Source organism: Medicago sativa, chromosome 4 (genome assembly GCF_051527215.1).
Source record: "Medicago sativa cultivar Bolivia chromosome 4, Bolivia_mono, whole genome shotgun sequence".
NCBI classification, from domain to species: Eukaryota; Viridiplantae; Streptophyta; class Magnoliopsida; order Fabales; family Fabaceae; genus Medicago; species Medicago sativa.
Genome location: NC_140752.1, coordinates 67202749 through 67222717, shown reverse-complemented (window position 1 = coordinate 67222717; position 19969 = coordinate 67202749). Strand labels below are relative to the sequence as shown.

Genomic DNA, 19969 nt, shown 5'->3' with positions numbered 1-19969 from the left:
TTGGGGTTTTTGAAGGTTTTTCGCGAAAGTGTGAAAGAAAGAAAAAAAAGGGTGGGAAATCTTAAAATAAAAGTGAGAAAAAAATAACCAAGCAATTGAAGTAGTTAATGAACTTCACGAAGGACGAATCGTTTGGGAGAACTCGAGTTCGATTCGTGGGTGAAACAATTATTGGTCAGTCTATCCTTACCTAACGACCGAACTTCGAATTACAAGGCCCCCTATCCTCTGAGAATCGGAAGGCTAACACCAAAAAAATATGTAGGAACGAAATATTGTAAAAAAAAAAGATAAAAATAATTGGAAAAAATTAGTAAAATATTTAGCTCAAAAAATAGTATATGCTATTTAAAAAATAAAAAATTAAACAAATTTAGCTTCTGAATACATGGACACCAATTAAATAATTAAACTATCAAAATATTAGTGTCAACGATGGCGTCTATTCGGTTGAAGCTAAATTTGATTAAAAAATGAATCGAAAAAATACATGTGTTAGATTTAGTGGATGCTAAATAAGATTTAGTGGACACTAACATATACTATTAGCGTCAGAAATAATCTGACGCTAGAATTTGTAAAACTAAACCGCAGTTTTCTTGTAGTGGATGGACTCTACAATACCACGTCACTCTGATGCTACTCATGCATTTTTTTCTCTCGATAAAATCATAAGAATTATCATACAACATTTTTCACTCTACACAACGATACAAAATTGTGGTTATAAGTTCGAAAATCATTGTCTAAACATTAACGTCATGGTTATCCAGTCGTGGCGGCCCGGTTATTGTACTTCTTGCCACGGAAATCAAAGCCGTGCATGAAGAGCATCAATAAGCCACGGTTTGTTTATTTGGTTTAGTGAATGAGTCACACAACTTACCTATCATATCAAATTTTATTTACATTTATTATTAAATTCAATTTAAAAAATTATTTTAAGTTTTTTAATTTAATGTACAGTAAATATAAAAATAAAAAATAATGTGTTGGAGTTGGTTGGTGGTAACATAAATTGAGAATCTTAAAAATTATGATGTTGATAATTTTGCATAAAATATAACAAAATCAACTGAAATTTTTTTTTTATGAAGGAAAATTTTATTAATTGGGAATCCATTTGACCAAAAAAAAAAAGTAAGATGAAAAAAATTGAGTAAATATAGTTGCCATTTGAAGCTCAAAAAGATGAAATTATGAGATGAAAACAGTGAGAAAAATTAAGTGTAAAATTGAGAAATAAAGAAATGAAATTATGAGATAAAAATTGATTGTAATATTTTTAAATAATTACGTAATTTATTGGACAATTTTTACGACCGTTCAAGAAAACGACAATTTTTATGAAAACAAATGATAACTTTTGCCCACACTGATATTAAGCATGGCCTACTTAAAGAGTGAAAAGTGAAAGGACATTTTTTTTCTTCCCATTAAAATCTTGCAAAAGATGGCCAAAGAATTATTTTATTCTCTATCTGCACCACATCAAGTTTTTTTTTAACCATCTGGCTCTCATAGGAGAAAACAGACTTTGATGATTTGGAGTTTGGCACCGAGAGGTAAGTAATTTTGTTTAAAATTTATTCCATTTAAGAATCGAAGTCAAGCTTTAAAAAAATGTTTTTGATGGAGTTCATTAACCACTTGATTCAAATTATTTTGTTCCACCGCCTCACGTTTTGTTATGCATATCGATTTATTGAAATGCTTAAGATTTTAATTGAAAGAATTAAGGTCAAATATCATTTGCGATCCTTTAAGTTAGATTTTTATAACAAGTTAGTTTTTTAAGTTTTTTTTACAAATTGGTCCTCAGTTAAAAAGTGTTTATGTGGACGTTTAATGTTAATTAAGTTGGTATTTCCAATTTCATAGCTCTCACAACTAAACTTCATAGGTGTATTATTCAGTCTTGAGTTGAAATTAAATTGATCGATTACTTGATTTATAATATTGTTGATGAAATATTTATCTGTAAAATTAAGCTTGAATTAAAAAAACAAGAAGAATATGTGTGTAAGTACTCATGTTAGATGTCATAAGCACTTTTAGATATACTACTTCGATGTTAAAAGGTCTATAAACACTTTTTAACGAAGTTGATTAAACAAAAGGGTATCAGCGTAAATATTTAATGACTTAAATGACTAATTTATAATTAAAAATAAATTAAAGGACCAATTTATAACAAAAATAATTTAAAGGGTTAACTTCTTATAAATATCTAACTTCAAAACCACTAATGGTATTTGGCCAAGAATAAATTACAAGCATATGTAAAGTTTCTAACCACTGGCAAAACATAGTTCACAAGCAAACAAAGCATACCATGTCATGATACAAAACATAAACACTATCCATAATTTGGGAACAAGGTCTAGGGTTTAAGATGATTAAACTTTGTCTAGGCATCTAGCAACATGCCAACATAACATACTAAAGACTAACATTTGCATATACCAAAAATAAAACAAAAAATGCTGAAAACAAGAGCAAAATCACGGGTTACATTATTAATCTAGTAGCCCTTGTACATGCATATATATGTTCCACTACCCATGTCTAGCAGTTGAAGGAGTCCACAAGCTTACACTTAACTGGGAGATCCATGGCTTGATCTGGATCAATACCATAGAAAGAAAGAAACCCTGAATCCTTGTAACTACAAAGGCATTCAAGATCAGCCTTGGCAGTAGCATGGCAGCAAGCATCACTTGGAATTTGAAAAGCAGCATATTTGACACCACTCACATATGGCTCACATGCCTCCCTCCCTTGTCTTGTCATCTTACAAATTGTCTGACCATTAGCATATATAGCATGACCAATGGCTAACAACACCCCCACAATCATAACCTTCTTGTATGCCTCCATCTCTTTGCTCTAACTTTCACTCTTAATTTTTCACTAGTGTTGTAATAAAGTGACAGTTATATATATAGGATGTAAAATTGAGCATTGTTGCAATAGTCAATAAATTTTTATTTTGAAGTGTGCGGTGGCTAATTTGCAATACTATAGGTCATATATGGTCTCTAATTAAGTGAATGAACGTCTTCACTGTTAGATTCTCGTGTGCGGAAAACTTCATAATGTCTAATGGAATGGAAAAGCCATGAAACATATATACTATAATACGAACAATAATATTATTGCAAAACACTATAGGAAGTGTAATATATGTGATGTTCCAAAGGTGCATTGATCGGAGAATCTAATCCTTCTTAATATAAGAACATCATATGCTGATGAAAACTCATTTCTGCCCTTTAATGAATATGCTGGTGGGGAGCGGCCACAGCCCATGGAAGAAGAGGGAGGAGGCTAGGGTTTGTTTGGAGAAGAGAGAACGTTCTGATAAGTGAGGAGGAAGAGAGAGAAAAGTAAAATTCAATGTGTTTGTTTGTGTGGTGTGAGTTGAAGGAATAAAATAAAAAATAAAATAAATATAAAATGTGTGGGTGAGGATTGAGGAGTCATCTGCAGCTAGGATATAATATTTTTTTACATACATTTTCTTTTTTTTAAGGAAATTTAATTTTACATGTATAACAGTATAAGTGTTTGTGTTTTAATGTATAAATCAATGTCAACTATGGTTTCCGTTAAAAAATCAATAATATTTAGGGTTAATTAAGTTTTTAGTCCCTATAAATATTCACAGTTTTGTTTTTAGTCCCTATAAAATAAAATCACACTTTTTAGTCCCTATAAAATTTTTCATCAGCATTTTTAGTCCCTATAAAATTTTTCCATCAGCATTTTGGTCCCTGTAAAAAATTTCCATCAACATTTTTGGTCCCTAAAATGCTTAAGGAAAATTTCACAGGGATTAAAAAGTGTGATTTTATTTTGTAGGGACTAAAAACAAAACTGTGAATATTTATAGGGACTAAAAACTTAATTAACCCTAATATTTATATTAGAAAAAATATAACTATGCCAATTTAAGTAATAAAAATTATTTCTTTCAAAATAAAAACTAATTGATTGTGAAATTTAATTATTTATATTACTTTATATTAGGAAAAAAAGATCTATTCCAATTTAAGTGATAAAACTCTTTATTTCAAAATAAAAAGTAATCAATTGTGAAATTTAATTATTTATATTATTTACAATTATATTACTATTATCAACCGAAGTACTAATAATATTGATAACTAAATGCTACTTCACATTCTTATTAGGCTTAAATAGGTCTTTTGTCCCAGCAAATATATGTCATTTGAATTTTCGTCCATGAAATTACTAATCAGATGTAATTAGGACCATTTTTCAAATGATTAATATTTGCAATGACAGATTGAAAGGATTAGTAATTTTAGAAACGAAAATTCAAATGATCTATATTTTCAGAGACGAAAGATATATTTAAGCCTTCTTATTATAATAGTTGCTAAATATTACTGTCACATTTTCCTTTCTATCGATGCAATCAAGTATAGGTAAAATTTGAGTGTAAATTTTGTCTTAAATTTACTTTTTCTAACAAGATTATGTCATCTAACTCTAATGATGTCATGTAACTATAAAGTTGAGTTTTGCAACATATTACAACACCTTTTCCGTGAGAACTAACCATATATTTGCCCTTTTCAGAACAAACACAATTTGAGATAACATGTGATTCAAATGCATTATCTCCGGTGAAATAACACACGTGTGTATAATCCACACGTGTGTATAATCCCTAAAAAAAAACACACGAGCTAAGTCTCCGGTGATAAAAATTTGGAAATAATTGTTATAAACATTACAATTTGCCACTTCTTAAAATTTATAATTAATTATTATACAAATTTCATTATCTCCCTTATTTTAAATTTGGCAAACATATTCCAAAATCTAATAAGTCGATATTGTTTTTTTGGAGAAAAATTATATAAGTTGATATCATTGTTGTTTTTTTGGTGGTGTCCGAGATTCGAACCCCAGATTATTATACACGGGACATGTTGACATTGATAAAAAATTTATAATAATTATTATACACGAGCTAAGTCTCCGGTGATAAAAATTTGTAAATAATTGTTTTTTTTTTGACAAAAGAAATAATTGTTATAAACATTACAAGTTGCCACTTCTTAAAATTTATAATTAATTATTATACAAATTTTCTTATCTCCCTTATTTTAAATTTGGCAAACATATTCCAAAATCTAATAAGTCGATATTGTTTTTTGGAGAAAAATTATATAAGTTGATATAAGAAGGATATGACACTTTAAGGACTCATGATATTGTAAGTCTCAACAGGCTAGCAGCAACAACATCTATTTTATTTTTTTTCTACCAAATTATGTTTTTTTTAACAACAAAAAGAAAAAATAATAACCATTAACAAAGTAAGTAGATAAAAAAAAACCAGATAAAAACATAGATGCATATATTCCAGGATGACAACCATTTGCATTAACCAATATAAATACACATAATACATCTAGAGAAATTAAAAATAAACTTGCTTAGGATCTAATCTTTTTTGTTTTTGATAGAACTCTAAATCTAATATTTTTTTTTGACAAAAATTCTAATATTATTTATTGTTATTGATCAAAAATTACAACACCGTAGTTTTCAGTTTAAAGTGAACAAACAAGAACCATGTTTAAAATAAAAATCAAATCTTTATTATTTGGATGAACAAACAAAGATAAATTATATAGTTAAACATGTCTAAAATGACTTTACCAAGAGATGTGGATGATTTACCAAGAAAAATAAAGAAACTATACGGTGTCTGTCCTCGGTGGTTATCGGAGAGGTTGCTAGAAACGGCCTCCAAAACCGGCGGTATGAAAAATCAGAGATATAAAAAAAAAAAATCTGTTTTATAAAGGATGGAGAGATTAGTTTCATTGTGGTGGTGGTGCATCAAAACGGTGGCCGGAAATCTCATTTTTAAAAATGAGAAATTTTCAAGCTATTTCCTTTTGAAAATCTGATTTGATAGAAAGATAGATGAGAATGAGGTGATGAATAATATGTAATTTTTAATGAGTAAAGGTCGCCGGAAAGATGTAGATCTGGTCGGAAGTTGCTGATGGTGGTTGTTCATGGTGGAGAAGAAAACGTTGTGAATGAGACAGAGATGGTTTCCGGAGAGAGAGAGAGAGAGAGAGAGAGAGAGAGAGAGAGAGAGGGGAGAAATATGTGAGAGATGTGGGTACCGATGGATTTTGTTAAAAATAAAACAAATTATTAAATAATATTAAATAAATAAAATTAATATATGTGAGAGGTGTGAGGATTTGAGAAAGGGAATAGAAAGAGAGTACTGATGTGTAGATATTTGGAGAGTGGTATTAGTGGTACGTGTCAAAACAAATTTATCAAAAGTTATAATTAGTTAATACTTCCTCCGTTTCAAAATGAGTGTCGCTTTAGCCAAAAAAATTTGTTTCAAAACGAGTGTCGCTTTCAAGTTCCAATGCAATAATAACTTTTTCTTTTCAATTGTACCCTCCAATTAATACTTTGCACACTACTTCCAAAGTATTACTTTTAAAACTAACCAATAGTTAATAAGGATAATTTGGTAAAATAACCATTATCTTTCTCTTAATCATTGCATTTCTTAATATGTGTGTAAACACCTAAAACGACACTCATTTTGAAACGGGAGGAGTATTTTTTAATGGGACAATTAATTAATGAGTAAATCATCAATTTTGTCGATGCCTTTTAAAGTCATTTTCAAATTAGTCATTGACTCTATTAATTTTTTAAAAATATTATCTTTGTGTTTTTGTCACATGAAGCTACTTAATTGAGAAATATTATCAAAGGTTTTTAAATTAACTCTCTATATCTATGTTATTTTCACATTATAAATGACTTAATTGATAAGTTTTTTACAAAGACAAAGATTGTTTTGAAATATAAATAGAATAATAGACTAATTTTTCATCATTAGAAAAATCAAATAGGGGTTTGAGAGCATAATTCATCATCGTCATAATTGAAAAAATTGAATATTAAGGATAGCTACAAATAACTTTGTAAATTCATAGAGCATCTATAGTAATTGGTGAAAAGTATAAACTAAGTATAATAGAAAGAAATACACTACTAAACACATATTCATTACAACATATTGATTCATGAACTGAAATTAATTCTCTAACACAAAATGATTTATGACAGATAAACGAAAAAATTATTACATATAAGACAAGTTGTTCTTGATAAAGATTAAAAAATAAAAAATTAACCGTGGACAAGTTATCGTTGATACAAATTTTAATATAATTATTAAATAATTAATTTATCAAAGATATTTATAGTTGATACATGATATTGATAAAAAAATTGTTACTGCTAAAACATTCCTGCTATTTATAACGTTACCTCACTTCAATTCTATAACTATAATGAACACTCATAAACTAAAATGCCTGGAATAATTGAGCATTGACTAAAATCACATAAATAAATCAAATACACGGGATAAATTGTTCATACTAAAACGTTTAAACTATTTAGAATATCATCACCTCACTTTAATCCTACAATGATATTAAACACTTAGCAACTAAAATGCACGCGATAAGTGGAAATTAACTAAAATTTAGTAGATAACTGAAGTGCATGGAAGAAATGAGCATTGACTAAAATTTATGTAGTAACGTAAATGTATGGGATAAGTTGTCACTGACGAAACTAACTTTGATACACATAACCAGTTGTTATTTATAAAACGTTTTTCCTGCTAAAATGTTCCTGAATTTATAATATCACCCACTTCAATTCTATAATGATATTGAACCCTCATAAACTAAAATGCAAGGGAAAAATGAGCATTAACTAAAATTTGAGAAATAAATCAAATTCACTAGATAAGTTTTTCTTGCTAAAACGTTTAAATTATTTAGAATATCATCACTTCAATTCAATTGTGCAATGATATTGAACACTTATCAACTAAAATGCACGAGAGAAATCGACATTGATTAAAATTTTGTAGATAACTGAAATGCATGAGGGAAGAGAACATTGACTAAAATTTCAAAAGTAATGTAAATGCATGGGAGAAGTTGTCACTCACTAAACAAACTTCGATACGCGAGAAAAGATGATATAGTGAGAATGGTAATGTTGTAATGAACATTGGAGGCCAAATGGTGGTGGGGAGCGGCCACAGCCCATGGAAGAAGAGGAGAGGAGGCTAGGGTTTGTTTGGAGAAGAGAGAACCTTCTGATAAGTGAGGAGGAAGAGAGAGAAAAGTAAAATTCAATGTGTTTGTTTGTGTGGTGTGAGTTGAAGGAATAAAATAAAAAATAAAATAAATATAAAATGTGTGGGTGAGGATTGAGGAGTCATCTGCAGCTAGGATATAATATTTTTTACATACATTTTCTTTTTTTTAAGGAAATTTAATTTTACATGTATAACAGTATAAGTGTTTGTAATTTAATGTATAAATCAATGTCAACTATGGTTTCCGTTAAAAAATCAATAATATTTATATTAGAAAAAATATAACTATGCCAATTTAAGTAATAAAAATTATTTCTTTCAAAATAAAAACTAATTGATTGTGAAATTTAATTATTTATATTACTTTATATTAGGAAAAAAAGATCTATTCCAATTTAAGTGATAAAACTCTTTATTTCAAAATAAAAAGTAATCAATTGTGAAATTTAATTATTTATATTATTTACAATTATATTACTATTATCAACCGAAGTACTAATAATATTGATAACTAAATGCTAATTCACATTCTTATTAGGCTTAAATAGGTCTTTTGTCCCAGCAAATATATGTCATTTGAATTTTCGTCCATGAAATTACTAATCAGATGTAATTAGGACCATTTTTCAAATGATTAATATTTGCAATGGCAGATTGAAAGGATTAGTAATTTTAGAAACGAAAATTCAAATGATCTATATTTTCAGAGACGAAAGATATATTTAAGCCTTCTTATTATAATAGTTGCTAAATATTACTGTCACATTTTCCTTTCTATCGATGCAATCAAGTATAGGTAAAATTTGAGTGTAAATTTTGTCTTAAATTTACTTTTTCTAACAAGATTATGTCATCTAACTCTAATGATGTCATGTAACTATAAAGTTGAGTTTTACAACATATTACAACACCTTTTCCGTGAGAACTAACCATATATTTGCCCTTTTCAGAACAAACACAATTTGAGATAACATGTGATTCAAATGCATTATCTCCGGTGAAATAACACACGTGTGTATAATCCACACGTGTGTATAATCCCTAAAAAAAAAAACACACGAGCTAAGTCTCCGGTGATAAAAATTTGGAAATAATTGTTATAAACATTACAATTTGCCACTTCTTAAAATTTATAATTAATTATTATACAAATTTCATTATCTCCCTTATTTTAAATTTGGCAAACATATTCCAAAATCTAATAAGTCGATATTGTTTTTTGGAGAAAAATTATATAAGTTGATATCATTGTTGTTTTTTTGGTGGTGTCCGAGATTCGAACCCCAGATTATTATACACGGGACATGTTGACATTGATAAAAAATTTAAAATAATTATTATACACGAGCTAAGTCTCCGGTGATAAAAATTTGGAAATAATTTTTTTTGACAAAAGAAATAATTGTTATAAACATTACAAGCTGCCACTTCTTAAAATTTATAATTAATTATTATACAAATTTCCTTATCTCCCTTATTTTAAATTTGGCAAACATATTCCAAAATCTAATAAGTCGATATTGTTTTTTTGGAGAAAAATTATATAAGTTGATATCATTATTGTTTTTTTGGTGGTGTTCGGGATTCGAACCCCAGACCTTGCATATATTATGTATTGTCCTTACCAATTGAGCTAAGCTCACATGGACATATAACATTATTATTTTATTTTTTGAAAGAATATAACATTATTGTTTAAACTTCTATATACATTTTTTAAACAATTGGTTTTTTAATACAACTTTTTTTTAATCTATTTTCTATACTTTTCAAAGTTAATAATAATTAACTTTTAAATGGTCTAAATTTAAAATGTTAACAAATACATAATGTCGAATTCTAACTACAAAAAATCACCACGACCAACCAGTACCCGTGCGGATGCACGGGTATGTTACTAGTATACTAGAAAAAGTTGGAACAAAATAAAATATACACTAGTATTACTTATAATTAATTGATAGCTACTGTTACATTGTAACCTTATATATTACCTTATCATACTTATCCTTTATATCTAATCCTAGCAAACATGCTTACCCTAATTCCCAACCCCTAACCCTAATTTTTTGGCTCCAATCTATCCGGACCGTTAGATCATTGTAATTAGGGGAGATTATCATATCAGCCGTTGATCAAATCTCACTCTTTGAAATTTGATTCACGTGCATAGGGAAGATGAGTCTCTTTCTCTTCCCTTCTAGCGTGTAATTTCCAAGGCGCTTTCTCTCTTCCTCAAGCTTCTCTCTGTCCACCACCGCCTGCCCTCACATGGTCATTGGCCTCAACCTCAACACACCGCCTCTACACTTTCCCGTCGGCAACGCTGCCTCTCCCATCTTCTGCCTCACATGTTGTTTATTGTCTCCTCTACAAATTGATTTATACAAGTGGTTCTACAAATTTCAAATTCCATCCTATCTCTCCTGCATAACAGCCAGCGCCTACATTGTAGATGACGAATAGTTATTGTCACCTGTTTCCAAGACGCGTATGCATTGAAAAATATATTCCATTCTTCCATCGCCACCGTCCACTTCCGCCGCCAGAACCACTACAGAGCTCCACCGTATCACCACCATTACCCGTGGCAGGACCAACTTTGGTCATTTCTCCTTCATCTTCCCTCTTTTGAACGCTGACTTCAGCCTTCAGCACCCCAGTTATCGGTATTTCTTCTTCAACACCAGCTTTCGGTGGTTATTCCCTCTTCTCAACATTGTTCTCTGCTCAACAACAACTGCAACAGCAACGACGGCAACATAATCCACTCTTTCAACTATCATCTTCTACTGGTTTTGGGTTTCAGAATTCTACGTCGGCGCCGCAACCTTCGCCGTTTCCAAATTCTCAATTGACTACTCAAATGGCTGATGTTGCAACAGTTCCCTTCTCACTATAGGATCGTGATATTCAAGTATTATTTTTCACCACACTGTTCAAATTTATTTTAATCTTAATTTTAATTTTGTGTTGATTAATTTGTTTGTTATCTATGTTTTTCTATTCATGCAATTCTTGATTATTTAAGGAAGATCCTGGAAACCCCAAATACGGTTTTAAGGTTTTCTTCCTCTCATTCTTCTTCATTTCAAAATTATTTGGAATTATTGGGTGATGGTTATAGGGTTCAAACCTAATTAAGCTATTTATCCAAACAGAACATAATTTATCGTAAGCTGTTTCCATAAGTTGTCCTGCATTGCCTCGCAAATGTTTAACAGACCCTTTGGTTCTATTTGATTAAAAATAACAGATAGCTTATAATTTAACTTATATCTCATTGGATGCATCTCTGAATTTAACTTATATTTCTTTTTTCTTACCAATTTGATTAGCAACTAATTTGCTAAGTAATATGTTCACAATATACATGTAAGAGTAATTTTTATACATGTATGTTGTCAATTGTAGGTAAATGCCCAAAACAACTTAGAGAATTTTGAGTGAACTTATCATATATTATTTCTATTTAACAAAAGTTTGGTTAAGTGTACTTATTCAAACTAAGGGATGTCAATGTGTCCGATTTTTCATGTTGTTTGGTGATGATTGTGTTGATGCCTGATCATGAATCTTGGTTCAAGATGAGACATGTCTAAGTTTTGATCAATGATATCAGATGTTCTTTTATTTGCTATTGTTCTTAACATTTCTTCTCCAAATTTTGTTTGTTTTGTCAAAAGTTGAAAACATAGATGGTTCTTAACATTTCTTATCCAAATTTTGCTTTACTGTGTTTTAACATCCAAGTCTTTATTATTTTCAAATCATTCAGGTTAACTATAAATTATTTCTTCTTACTTGGTGTATTTACGTGTTTCTATAGCAGGTTGCTGCCATGTTCAAAATTGGTAACAACAAGGAGCTCCCAACATTCCCAGATCATCTCTCAAATGAAGGAAAATATTTTGTTAGAAAATGTCCACAACGTAATCCACGTGATCGCCCTTCAGCGAGTTAATTCTTGGACCACCCTTATGTAAAATGTGATGCACCTTTGCAAAAACCTATTATGGTTCCCCAAGCTTCAGCCTCTATTTTTGGAACTACAAATGGAACAAAAGCTCTGGTGTGTAACCTATTATTTCCTACTTAAATCGTTTGAAACTCACTTCAGTTGTGTTTATGTGGTTGTCCATGTTACCATTCGAATGTCAAACTGTCGCATTGCCTTATCTACACAATAGAGCAAAATAGGGGACAATCTGCTCTGCTTCATGAAAATGTCATGTGTACTTGACGTTCTTCATGTTTTCATATTTCTCATGGTTGAGTTATGTATGTTGTGTGTATATTTTATAGGCTATTCATGCTCTTAGCAAAACATAAATGTATGAATTTTGATCCATTAACTCCAAAATATCGAGTCAACTGTGTGATCTATGTTTTCATTCTTTTTTTTTTGGTGTATGTTATTAATGAAACTGTTCTTTGTACGAAACAACATGAATGATGAATGAGGGAAAAGCATAGACGAAATCTCAAGACATAATTTACGTTGAGGGGTAGTGGGATACTGGTTGGAACTCCATAAAGTTCTATGGTAAGACATCCTATAAAGTTCTATAGAGATGTATTGGGGTTTCTTATGATTGCCTTTCATCAATGTTATTTACTTTTATTATTATGGCAGGATGATGATCAAACTAGGTATGGAGGTACACACAGGAAAAAGCGTATAAATAGGAAAAAAGAGTTTGTGCTGAACTGTTTATCTAACTTCCTTTTTTTTTTTGTCGTGATGGTTAAGAAGTATTGTTGAAAGACATTTTAAGTTTCAACTCTGTCCCTAATTTAACACATTTTTATTCACCAACTCTGATTTTGTTTAGAGATATATGAATGGGGAAGTAGGCTTATCTTAGTCTCCAACATAAATTTGTTTTAGTGATTTGTTGTTTCTTATTACTCCAGGTGTATCTTAGTCTCCAACTCTGTCCACAATGATTGTGGCAGCAAATGCTTTTGTTTATACATAGAATCTTAATTTTGGTTCATTTTTATTGTTATCTTCTTTTTTCCATTTGCCCAAAATCATATTGATTTTTTGAAAGCATTAAATATTTGTGAAATGGTTATGCAAATGCAATGATTAGTACTAATTAAAGAATGATAAAGGAAATGTCTTTTAATCTGATTATATTTTGTTAATTATCGATGTCATTTTTTTTATTTTTGAAATTGTCTTCACGCTCTGTTACTGGTAGCTTGGTCTTCTTGAAGTAGTTTTGGATTGAAGACAAAATATCACATCTCCTACCTGTAAAATTATGCAACAAGGGAGTTGGTCAGGATGTTATTTTACTATTTAAAGGATTTTTCAAAGTTTTGTGCCGCTTTTTTACGTTGTCATTGAGCTGATTCAATTGCAGAAATTAGCTCATTATGGGCTTATGGCAAGGGTTGAAAGGCATGTTATAGGAGTAGTGAATCTCTGCCTCAAATATCATTAATGGATTGGTAATTGTTTGTTAAGGCTATGTTGCAGTAAACGGTGAATAACACGTAATTGTGAAAAGAAGGGTCTCTTGATGAAGCATAGAAGATTATGTAAACAGTATTGCATAATCTTTTACGTAAACAGTATTGCATGTTTTATGAAACAATTACTGTTATTACTACTAATTTATGGTAGACACATATGACAATGACTTTTATTAATTTCACTTTAATTTGTTTGTCACAATTCTACAACATAGAGCGGTCTTTGGATTGTTTGGAACCTAAACATGTTGAATAAATGAGAAGCAAGCACAGTTGGTTTATTTTTCTTTTTATTTTTTTACAATCCTAGAAAAATCAATGACGAATATTGTATTTCTAGAAGAACAATGTCATGTAGAACAAGTTTTAAAGGAATTTGTAATAACTTTTACCAATAATTTTTTTGCAATAACTTAATGTATTCAAATTTTTTATATTTTCTCATTAAAATGCAAGTACTTCAACGTTTGTAATTCATAATGGAAATTTTAGTGAAATTCCTAATGGTCTTTGTCTAATTCACATCTTCATTATTTCATTTTGCAAGTAAGACTCTTTCTTATGAATGTGAATATTTTCAAGCAATTTGCGATTTATGGAATTCCACTAATTGATCCAAATCACCTTTTAATGTTTATTAGTGTTTTGTTTCTATTTAATTTTGCATCCCCCATATGTTTGATTTAATGGCAATGTGAACTTTCATCAAATACTTGGTTTTAAAGTTTTACATTATATCATAGTCGAATATATTGAATCATCAAATTTAGTTTTTAAAACCTTTTTTGGTTACAGGTATTGCATTTCTTCTCTTGCAAAGTTGTTTGAATCATTCATATCATCCTAATGCGTAAGCTCTTAAAAGAGACGAGGTTTGTGGGGCAAAATTGTCTTGATTGATTTTATCTAATATATGTCAGTTTAATTTTAGTCTTAGTTGATAAATTACTTGACTTCATTTCATGCTAAAAAGTATGATTAGATTATTTTCTTTGGGTTTAGAAAGTCTTAAATATTCTCTAACCTTGGAGATTGTAAAAGGATATACGATGCACTATCAAGAGTTTCACCAAAAAATTGTTTGATTCTATTTTTTAAATGGTAAAGATGGTGATTGCAATGATAATACGTTTAAGTATTTTTTTTTTAATGTATATGACCCGTGCGGTAGCACGGGTAGACGATCTAGTTTCTAATATGAATAACATTGCTAACAAATTGTGTCAACCCTAATTCCTAATGGTTTTGGCTCCAAACTATTCTGGCCATTAGATCAATCTGTCTTGATCTCCACATAATCCATATGTTCCCAATAAACACTGTCCCAATAAACTGCATTGGTTTGAGTCAAAAAAATAAAATAAACTGCATTGGTAACACACACGGTTCCTATTCCAATAAACTCAAACAAATATTCTCTTCCACTTTTCAATATTCTCCCACCACTACCGCCTCTGAATCTCCACTTTTTGCAACCCTACTGTCTCCTCCCTCCACTCTCTTTTCACCATTTTTGTTTCTAGAACTTATAAGGTTTGAAGTTGTTGAAAAGATAGGGCTGAAACGGCGGCGGCAAAGTTCACGACATCGATAGATATTGGTGGTCGTGACCCAGAATTGAAATCATCCTACTTAGCCGTATTGAAATCGCGACCTTTCTCGCCCTTTCTTCCTCTCCTCTCTTCAATTTCAGCGCTCGCATCTCGCCACTGCAATTCGATGCGCTTCCTCAGCTTCAGATTCTGGGAACAACAAAGTATCCTCTCGGCTTTCACAGGTACACGAGCTTCTCCAAGAAGCTGAACATCGATCTCTCTCCGCTGATTACAACGCCCCCATTCCTAAAATCACTTTGGGTACGTTATTTTTCATCCCTTCAATTTATGCTGCAAAAAACATGTTTTGATTTTTATTTAGTTTTGTTGGGTTTCAGATCATGTTACTGTGAATTTTGCCAGAAGTGGAGGCTGTTCTCTTCTTCACTACCTCAGAACAACAATCGATCATCTTTCTCTTTCTCTCCCATCTCCTCTGCTACTTATCTCCTCAACTCCGTTAACCGCCGTATTCACCGGAGTAATTTCTCCAGCGACGTAAGCAGCAATAGAATCATTAGATTTGTTCTGGTGTATAGAGTAAATAAAATTCAATTTCATTCTGATTTAATTTCAAAATTTGATGGGTTGGTTTCACTTTTGAAAAGGACCAATTTTATTCTTTTAACCGGATTTCTTCAACGATGTATCAAAGGGGGCAAATATGGTGACGGAAGGTGATTATTCGATCAAGGAAAACAGGTTTTCAATTTTCTCCTCTTTAGAGCTGCTCCTCTTCTTCATCTTCTATGTTTCTTCCCTGCCAATTTCTTTGTTATTCAAAGTGACTTCAAATAGCTTTTTAGGCTTTTATTAAAACGAAGATAATTGTTGCTCATATGATTTTGTGGGTTTCATTTGTTGATTTTGCAGATTAGGATTTTTCAATTTGAGGGAGTGTATTTGTTTAATTTGATTTTTGGTTATATGTAATCTGACGAGTTTTTGATTGACTAAAATTCTGTAATTTTTGTGAGTTGTTATTGACCTTATGGACTTGATCTATTTGAATTTTTTTATATTCTACTTTTACGTTTGTATATCTACTGCCCTATAAATAATTACTGTAAATCTTCTCTGCTTCAAATAAGTGTTGCATCAAATATCTTAATGGTGCTGGATATTGTTTAGTACATTCAACATATTTTAATGTTTTATTCTACGTTTCACTTTGCAGAAAATTGTATGGCTTCTATGAGGACACCGTCTCATAAATATAAGGCAATCTTCATACATGATTACTTCAACACTCCTTGGTAAATAACAATTTTTTTTAGCTGCAATTGAACTACTTTTGCTGACTCTGATTCAAGCCACATATTCTGTCATCTCATTGTTTTACCAGCAATTATACTACTTTTGCTAACGCTAATCCAGGCCACATGTTTTGGAATATCATTGTTTTACCAGCAATTATGAGGCATGTTTGAATTGACCTATTTGAATCTATTTAGTAGCATAAGCACTTATGACACTTCTTAGGAGAGCTTATATAAACAACTTATATAGGATATTTAAAAACATTTTGATTTATTTTATCTTTTGTTAAATAAAAACTCCGCTTATATATAGCAGTGATGCGATTTGAGTTTGTTCTTATATATAGCGCTTATGGACTTCCTTGGTACTTAAGATTAGTGTTTGAGATATTTGCCTCAGCTGTAGCAGGTTTTCCTGCAGTTTTGCTTCTGTTTTTTGGTGTTTATGTCATATGTTGCATCAGATTGTATTATTCGATATGTATTGTTCTGCTACACTGATTTCGTGTTCTAATGCCTTGGTATAGTGTCCTGGTCACATGGAATCTATTTGCACTGTTGTGCCAGTTCTGTTTGTGTTACTATTCCTGTAACAACACCAATTGTGTTAGGCTGATATTGTTGTACCTGTTGGCAAGAACATGTCTGACTCTTTCTAAATATGTATGTACCAATGTGCGCGAGTTTGCTTGCTTATTCATTTGATTCTATGCTTATTTGGTACTTTACATTCTAACTGTTTGAGAAAATGATCACGATAACTTAGTTGACACAAGTCTCATTCTTATTTATTAAATTTAATTGAAATTTTAATTGTTGTTTTGTTTCATTGTTCTTGAGAATGTAATTTTCCCATTTTCACATTGGTTGTTGACTTGAAACTTTGATTGGAATCCATCTACACTATACGATACAACAAAGATTTCATCGTGACTTCAACTTTCATATTGCTATTCTAAGATATACAATAATGAATAGGTTTGGCCATTCACATGGGTTGAATGAGGAAGAGATAAAGGAGTTGTGGGTCCAAGCCGACATAGATGGAAATGGTGTTCTTGACTATAAAGAATTTATGGTAAAGTATTTCACTTGAAATTATATAATCAACAATAAATCATACAAGAAAAGACTATGAATTTTGAATTATATTTTTCCTCAGATAAACTATATCTGTGCTGTGTCTTAACTTCAATATTCATGGCTCTGAACTGTGTTGAGATGCTTAATTACTTAGTATCATTAAATTTTCTTAGAAACTTTACCGAAGTAGCTTATTTCATGCCTGAAACATGTGCTTTGAAAAAAAAATCATGAGAAGTTGGCTAATTCTAAATCCTACAAATTACTGATAATGTGGAGTTGAGATTTATCTAAATAAACTCAGAAATCCGACATGATATGTGATTCTAAAATGGATGGTGTTTCTTGCACAAAGGTTCTTACATTTTGCAACGAGTATATATGTTAATCCTACTTCTTTACGGGGTGTTCTTCATGTTTAATTAAGGGACTGTAATTTTTCCTGCAGGAAGGCATACGGTGGACAATCGAATCATATCCACATTTGAGGGCCGAAAATCAACTTAAGTCTAAAAGAGAAGGTCCCTCCAAAGCTTCTATATATCTTGGAAGTGGAAGAGGTATGAATAATTGACTATACTCATCTAACTTCTTTGTTTGTGATATTTGGAATAGCCTTTTTGTCCTTAATGTTTTGGTTTTGTTATTGTAACTTAGAGTTTAACTTCTAAAAGCCATTTAAAAGTTGGCACATTCACATAATTGTTGCAGGACATATGAAAGACATATTCTGATATTCCAAAAAAAAAATACGTTGGTCAAAATTGCAAAGATAATGCAGGAAGTTGTAGCAATTTAGGATCCCAATTTGTTCATGTCATATCCTTTCTATTCCATATATCTCATCTTGATATGAAGCAATGCATTTTAAAATTTTAATATGCATGTTTATTGTTGACATCCGCAGATTTTGATGTATAACCTTGCTGCAATGTGTTGAGTACAGCTTCAACAAGCGTTGAAAAACATTACCAAACATATCCCAACAGCGGCTATGGAGATTTGTTGATAATTGGTTACATGCTTTAAGGCCGCCATCCTATATTGGTAAGTTATATCAATCATTGTCCTTTCAATTCTATAGCTGATAAATCTTCAGGTTTGTATACATACTTGCTACAACAATTAAAGTCCTTTCCAACCATATATTATTTTGATTGTTGGCAGGTGTAGACTCATTACCTGTTACAACGTTGTTGAAGACAATTCCAACTATTAAAGCCACTATTGGCTGATAGCCTGATACAAATACTTTGAAGATGATTTCATGAGGTGGAAACATAAGTAGGATATGATGTCCATTCATGGTTGTGCATGTATATTGTTTTTTCATCTGTTAAGACTTACCTATATTGTGGTTCTATGGTTAGTCATTGTTGGCATAGATTATTTATCTTTTTACAATGACCATTTTTATAACACCCAAACTGCTGGTTGGTGGGTCCATGCATTTTGAATTTGATCCAGAAAACACTACATGTTAGGGATATTTCAAAACCACTGCGTAAGAACTATGCTGCTGATACTGTTGGAAGGAATTTCAAGGAAATTGAGGTTATTGGTTTGTTAAGTTTTGGCAGACACAATCCTTATTTAAAGATGCTAAACATTAGTTTAACATTATGCTATATGTACTGTAATGTCTCATGCTATTTATATTTTAATTGAAATGCAGGTCATTTGGAAACTTATTAACAACATTTGGAGGCATTTGTTGTTACATGACAGATATACATAGTATATGAACTAGCTTTCTATTTTATTGTGTGGAGAATGTATTATGATCGATTTAAGTGTGAACTTTGGATGCATTATTTGTCACTATGAGGTCCATTTATCGTACCTTTTACAATATTTAGTTTATATCGTGTTGTCAGAGATATTACGTGAATTATTAATCTCTGCAAATAAAGCTGTTAAATATATATGACCCGTGCGGTAGCACGGGAGGGAGATCTAGTATTACTATAACCTTATACATTACCTCATAGTTTGTAGAGCTACTGATCTGATGTATTATTATTTTCACATAAATGAGAAACTCTGTCTCGCCATTTCTCTTCATCCTCAATGCAATTTTTTTAATTATCAACCGGCCAAAACACAATACTAATATTTCTTAAAAACTAGGCACCTTAAGCGCATCTCTAATGGAAGAACTAATCTTGATTGCTTGTGTTACTTTTTGTGGACACGAACTGCCACATTGCTTGCAATCTCTAAGCAATTTTAATCAATTTTACTCTAATAGTAAATACACCACTTTTAGATATTCATTTTTGAGTAGCTAAGTGGATCACAATTATACAAATCATTTAATTATAATTTTTACTAAT

General features: G+C 30.7%; 2 protein-coding genes and 1 long non-coding RNA gene across 5 annotated transcripts; 2 read left to right on the top strand and 1 right to left on the bottom strand.

Annotated features, from left to right (window-relative positions):
- Window positions 1-2312: 2312 nt before the first annotated feature.
- On the bottom strand, window positions 2313-2932 carry LOC146930984 (putative lipid-transfer protein DIR1). Its single transcript, XM_085702477.1, has one exon. The coding sequence runs from the start codon at window positions 2878-2880 to the stop codon at window positions 2569-2571; it is 312 nt and encodes a 103-aa protein (XP_085558603.1). The 5' UTR covers window positions 2881-2932; the 3' UTR covers window positions 2313-2568.
- An 8311-nt stretch (window positions 2933-11243) lies between these two features.
- LOC146930983 (uncharacterized) lies at window positions 11244-13215 on the top strand. Its single transcript, XR_015006550.1, has 2 exons — window positions 11244-12755; window positions 12846-13215. It is a non-coding gene; the product is annotated as an uncharacterized LOC146930983 (long non-coding RNA).
- A 1870-nt stretch (window positions 13216-15085) lies between these two features.
- On the top strand, window positions 15086-19496 carry LOC146930982 (putative calcium-binding protein At1g02270). Of its 3 annotated transcripts, XM_085702474.1 has the most exons (9): window positions 15088-15552; window positions 15630-15789; window positions 15900-15993; window positions 16469-16547; window positions 17529-17628; window positions 18082-18193; window positions 18541-18680; window positions 18801-19187; window positions 19309-19496. In XM_085702474.1, the coding sequence occupies exons 4-7, from the start codon at window positions 16477-16479 to the stop codon at window positions 18552-18554; spliced, it is 297 nt and encodes a 98-aa protein (XP_085558600.1). In that variant the 5' UTR covers window positions 15088-15552; window positions 15630-15789; window positions 15900-15993; window positions 16469-16476; the 3' UTR covers window positions 18555-18680; window positions 18801-19187; window positions 19309-19496. The 3 variants fall into 3 exon arrangements, 2 of the variants coding, with proteins under 2 accessions (XP_085558601.1, XP_085558600.1); XM_085702475.1 differs by having other exon boundaries at window positions 15086-15552; window positions 15630-15993; window positions 18801-19496; XR_015006549.1 differs by lacking the exons at window positions 17529-17628; window positions 19309-19496 and having other exon boundaries at window positions 18801-19167.
- Window positions 19497-19969: the final 473 nt, after the last annotated feature.

Excerpts from the sequence above, each read along its gene's own strand:
- LOC146930984 (XM_085702477.1), bottom strand. The coding sequence starts at position 2,880 with ATGGAGGCATACAAGAAGGTTATGATTGTGGGGGTGTTGTTAGCCATT.
- LOC146930982 (XM_085702475.1), top strand. The coding sequence starts at position 16,477 with ATGGCTTCTATGAGGACACCGTCTCATAAATATAAGGCAATCTTCATA. Across the intron at positions 16,548-17,528 it reads GATTACTTCAACACTCCTTG|GTTTGGCCATTCACATGGGT; the intron begins GTAAATAACAAT and ends AATAATGAATAG. Across the intron at positions 17,629-18,081 it reads TTGACTATAAAGAATTTATG|GAAGGCATACGGTGGACAAT; the intron begins GTAAAGTATTTC and ends TTTTTCCTGCAG.